The 5086-nt window shown below is 41.5% G+C and overlaps 2 protein-coding genes across 3 annotated transcripts; one reads left to right on the forward strand and one right to left on the reverse strand.

The window, feature by feature from the left end:
- The first annotated feature begins 308 nt into the window (after nucleotides 1-308).
- Nucleotides 309-1676, forward strand: LOC116187300. Of its 2 annotated transcripts, none has more exons than XM_031515954.1 (2): nucleotides 309-812; nucleotides 1220-1676. In XM_031515954.1, the coding sequence occupies exons 1-2, from the start codon at nucleotides 389-391 to the stop codon at nucleotides 1315-1317; spliced, it is 522 nt and encodes a 173-aa protein (XP_031371814.1). In that variant the 5' UTR covers nucleotides 309-388; the 3' UTR covers nucleotides 1318-1676. The 2 variants fall into 2 exon arrangements, with proteins under 2 accessions (XP_031371814.1, XP_031371813.1); XM_031515953.1 differs by having other exon boundaries at nucleotides 310-904.
- Nucleotides 1677-2793: 1117 nt separating this feature from the next.
- Nucleotides 2794-4436, reverse strand: LOC116188785. The gene is made up of 4 exons (XM_031518256.1): nucleotides 4244-4436; nucleotides 3883-4071; nucleotides 2937-3279; nucleotides 2794-2845 (listed from the first exon to the last, which is right to left on the reverse strand). Exons 1-4 carry the CDS (start codon nucleotides 4434-4436, stop codon nucleotides 2794-2796), a joined length of 777 nt encoding a protein of 258 aa, XP_031374116.1.
- Between the last annotated feature and the right edge of the window lie 650 nt (nucleotides 4437-5086).

The following is a 5086-nucleotide window of genomic DNA, read 5'->3' on the forward strand; positions in this document are numbered from 1 at the left end:
ATTCTTTTACTATTACTTTTTTCGGTATGTATTCGAAAGCCCAATGAACTTGTCTAATCTAGTTTGAGCGAGGTCGGCTCCAATTGTTAAATTTTTCTATTTACAAAACTCGAACATGATAATGTATTTAAAAGGAACAAATCTCGAACTACTTGAACTAATTCTTATTTGTTATTTTTTTAACTATTATTTTAGTTTATTTTGAAGACTCGGTCCAAGTGGTACACGCTCTCATAGGAAAGCCAATACAGGAAAGGAGAAAGTTCCATCCTGAAATATTGTTGTATATAAAAGGTAAAGGCGTAACCGATAAGAAAATATTGCTCATTGGCATATCAAAGAAAAGGTCTGTTGCTACAGAATCGTACGAACGACGAGATTTGGAAGTATGGAAGATATCCGTTTGGCCACTTCGAAGTTCTTCAGCCAAAACCCCGAGGAGAAGGCCTCAGCTTTTTCCGAGTTCTCACTCATGGAACACTTCTCTGTAGGCAAAGTGTCCAGGACTGTGTTCGACCACTACTTGCTCTGGAAGATGCCCGAACCGTTCGACAACCTCGAACTATTCAATCAACTAGACTCAGACGGAGATGGCCTTCTCTCCTTTGATGACTTCTTGGTGTATAGCTACCTAAGCAAGACGAGGCCGACCTGTGCTGAGTGTAAGGTCCTCGTTAAGTTCGTGTTCTACACTTGTTTCCAGTGCTTCACCGATGCCAAAAGGTGCTCGTACGACCTGTGCGCCAAGTGCTATCTCCAAAAGAAAAACGCTGCTGCCGATCATCAGCAACAGCAACCCCATCGTCCTGCAGGTTTGGCTAAGAACGATGTTATTGGGCCCACCGGCTTCGTAGACAACTATGCTATTGTCGAGCTCCTCCGAGTTCCACCAAAACCATTGCCGGTATATTCCACGTTAGATGTTTTTCATTGACTTCTAAAAGTTACCACGTTAAGCATATGATCCAACAGTTTGTTATTATAATTTTAAGAAAATCTTTTGAAGGAAATGCTTGTTTTCCCTCTTAAACAAGAGAGATGGTGTTCCTAGTTCAAGCTTAGGTTCACATATTTAGCATGAGAGTATCAATCGTTGACATTCATTAACCCTTTTTTTTTTTGGTGGAAATTTAGTTTGGGGACTCACGTGTGTGTGTGTGTGTGTGTGTGTATTAATGATATTTTAAATTTAAACCTTGCGATTTCTTTATTTATTCAGGTCATAACTACGATGGCGGCTGCGGTGGTAACTGGTGGCGTCGTCAGTGGATTAACCAGCAATACGATTCACGATTTCACCTGAAATATGTAAAGTGAACAACTTGGGAGAGGGTAAGACAACCGAAATTAGATTAAGCACGTATCAAGCCTTTTTTGCTTTTATTTTTTTCTCTTTTCTCGTTCCTCTTTTTTTTTTTCCTATAATTTAGTACCTCATTCGTAAATAAAGCGAGCAAAATATGTCGCTAGGGATTACTTTTGTACTGATGGGCTCGTCCGTCATTATTTCATATCCTTTGGGTCTTAATGTTGTATGTAGGAATTCTTGGTGTCTTTGATCAGATGTTAAGAGAGATTGTGGAGTTCTTATACCTTATACCCGTTGTATTTGACAATCTCTTTTGACTTCGATCCATACGTTTCTCCACCGGGAAAAGGGATCGAACTTTTAAGGAGTTCTGGCATTTTCAGCTTTCACTGACACGATAAAGAGATAAAATATCTATAGGAAATGAAGCTCAAATTAATTTGTCATGGAAGATGCTGAATTCGAGCAATAGAGAAGCAAGAAGAAATAATACCAAAATATACATGGTGTGTGAACCTGAATTTACGTTTCGTTGGACGCGCGGGGAGTCACAGAAACGGTTAACTTTGTTTAGATCACCTGAATCGACCAAAAGCGACTCCCGAACCTCCAAGTCCTCAAGTCATCGAGATAAAAAAAAACACACACACATGCACATCAATATTCGGCTCAACAGAATCCTCTTATCGCCTATATCGACAATGCGCCATCCGAACGCACGACTACTATTGGCCCAGCATAGAGAAGGATTGCATTGACTACGCAAAAGGTTGCCAGTCATGCTGAGAAGTTTGGAACAATCCAACTTGATTTCATTGATGATGGTCGAATCAATAAATAAGCCGAGAGCCTTTACATGAAAAGGAAACTAATTATTCCTATATGACTAATATCTACGATTACTATATATGTTACAATGTGCCTATTATACATGGATACTATCCTTAATACTCCCCATAAAGTTGGAGCATGTGGATTACGAATGCTCAACTTGGAAAGAATAAAACGGAAGCGGTCTCGACCCAACGCCTTCGTGAAGATATCTGCCAATTGAATTCGCTTGGGCAGATGGTCAGTAGTCACAAGTCCCTTCTTGATGTGCTCACGAACAAAGTGATAGTCGATCTCAATGTGCTTCATCCGCTCATGAAAAACAAGATTGGCTGCAATGTGTAGTGCAGCTTGATTATCACAAAATAGACGAGTCGGTGTCGCCATCTGTAACCCAATAGAAGATAGAAGACTTCATAACTAGACGATCTCGCTGACAGCTGCCGCCATTGCTAGATAATCTACTTCTATAGATGAACGAGAGACTGTCGTTTGTTTCTTTGTCTTCCATGAAACCGAGCACCATCCTAGCATAATAAAATATCTCGTGATAGAACGATGAGTCAAGGGGCAACTCGCCCAGTCCGAATCACAAAAAACTTCAAGTTCGAGATATGTAGGCCGTAGAAAGATTCCTTGACCGGGAGATTGCTTTAAGTAACGAAGAACCCGCATAGCAGCATCTCAATGGTCCTGGCGAGGCTCCTGCATAAACTGAGCCAAGATGTATAAAGAATAGCTTATTTCTGGCCTTGTAATGGTCAAATAGATAAGTCTCCCAATCAACCCTCTGTACTTGCCAGGATCCGATAGTAAGTCATTAAAACTCGTGGAAAGTCGATGATGCTGCTCCATGGGGAAAGATGATGGTCGCGATGCCAACATTCCACATTCGGTCAAGATATCGAGTACATATTTCCGTTGACTGAGGAAAATACTAGAATTCATTATAGTAACTTCAATATCAAGGAAGTACTTCAGAGGTCCCAAGTCCTTAATACGGAAACATTGATCCAGATATCCCTTAAAGAAATCACAGTGGCTAGAGCTATTGCCTACTATGATTAGATCATCAACATAAACCAGTACCCCAAGAAAAATGTAATCTTGATGAAGGGTAAAAAGGGAATCATATGCATCTGATTGAGTGAACCCATACTGCCGAAGAGCATTAGCGAATTTTGAGAACTAATTCCTCGATGCCTAACGAAGTCCATACAGAGATTTGCAAAGTCTGCATACATCGCCACTCTTCGAAGTAGAGAAACCCGGAGGTAATTCCATGTATACTTCCTCTTCTAAGTCTCCGTGCAAAAAAGCATTGTTTACGTCCATCTAATGAATGATCCACCCTCTCGCCACTACAACCGTCAAAAGGCATCACACGGTTACCAACTTGGCCACCGGTGCAAAAGTTTCATAAAAATTAATCCCCTCAATCTAGGTGAAGCCCTTTGCAACTAGCCGAGCCTTATAGCACTCCACACTTCCATCTGCTCGGTGCTTCACTTTAAATACCCATTTGCAACCAATTTGGCGTTTACCAGTGGGAAGTTGTTCAATCGTCCAGGTCTTATTTATCTCGAGGACACAAATTTCTTCTGCCATTGCCTTCCTTTGATCTCAGATGGCTTCTCAATAAGATGTAGGCTTTGTATCAGAGTCAATTGCTGCTAGATATGCCTTGTGATGATTAGAAATATTGAAATAATTAATAAACCTCTCAATGAGATAAGACATACCTGAGGAGTCCGAGGAAGTAGGTGAGTTAGGGAAGGGAGTCTTATGACGAGCAGTATGAACAATGTAGTCCTTGAAGTGTTTAGGATGACTAGAAACTCGTTCAGATCGCCGCAAAACCATCTCATTACTTTTATCTTCTTCAAGTGTCTCCAAATTAACACTCACTTTTTCCCCAAAAATTCGCCCCCCTTGAAATTCAATTTGGACCGGTTCAGAATCACTCCCCCTTACTTTCAGATTTCGGCCCTTATCTTCATTCGGCCCAGAAATATTCTCTCTTCAGCGTTCGACCCGAATTATCCCTTGTTCGGCCCGGTTCAAAAAATTGCGTGGGCCCCTTATTCTCCTCTGCTTCTCAACCTATCGCCTGATCTTTTTCCAAAGCCTGTTGGGCAGAACTGGACCCATCTCCATCTCTGGGCCTCTCCTTTGTCTTCGGGCTTGGCTTTTGTTGCCGAGTTGGGTCGGGTTGTTCCTCCCAGCTGGATCGCCTCCCTGCTGACCCATCTTCGGAGTTGGGCCGGGATTCTTCAGTCTGCCTCCGTGGACTCATGGGCCCAGCTCCGCCCAGAAATAATGGGCTTCCTTTTCCTTGTTGCCTTGATTCCTTATTTTCCGTGGCAAAAGGAAAAATTGTCTTGCAAAACCGAACATCCCTCGATACCAATATTTGCCTATTCTTCAGATCGTAAAGTCTCAATCCCTTCTTCCCGTGAGGATATCCGATAAAAACAAATTTGCTAGACCTAGGTTCAAACTTATCCTTAGTTCGCGTATATGCATAACATAACGACCCAAAAATTTGTAAATTCGTGTAATTAGGTGATTTACCAAAAAGTACCTCGTGTGGACTTTTTTTGTCGAGTGATGGCGTCGGAGTGATATTAATCAAGTGGACAACTGTCGAGACACACTCCCCCCAAAACCGTGTCAGTAATGAGCCTTGGAACATGAGTGTCCTTGCAACGTTGAGAATGTGCCGATGCTTCCTTTCTACTCGACCATTATGCTGAGGTGTATTTGTACAAGACGTCTGATGCACGATGCCATGTGCAGAGAAAAAGTCTTGTATCTCCCTTGACAAAAACTTCATCCCATTATCACTTCTTAGAACCTTAATGGTGCAATTAAATTGATTTTTGATCAAATTATAGAAATCAATAATAAATCGCCTAGCCTCAGATTTTTCTCACAGCAGATATA

This window comes from Punica granatum, chromosome 8, assembly GCF_007655135.1.
Source record: "Punica granatum isolate Tunisia-2019 chromosome 8, ASM765513v2, whole genome shotgun sequence".
NCBI classification, from domain to species: domain Eukaryota; kingdom Viridiplantae; phylum Streptophyta; class Magnoliopsida; order Myrtales; family Lythraceae; genus Punica; species Punica granatum.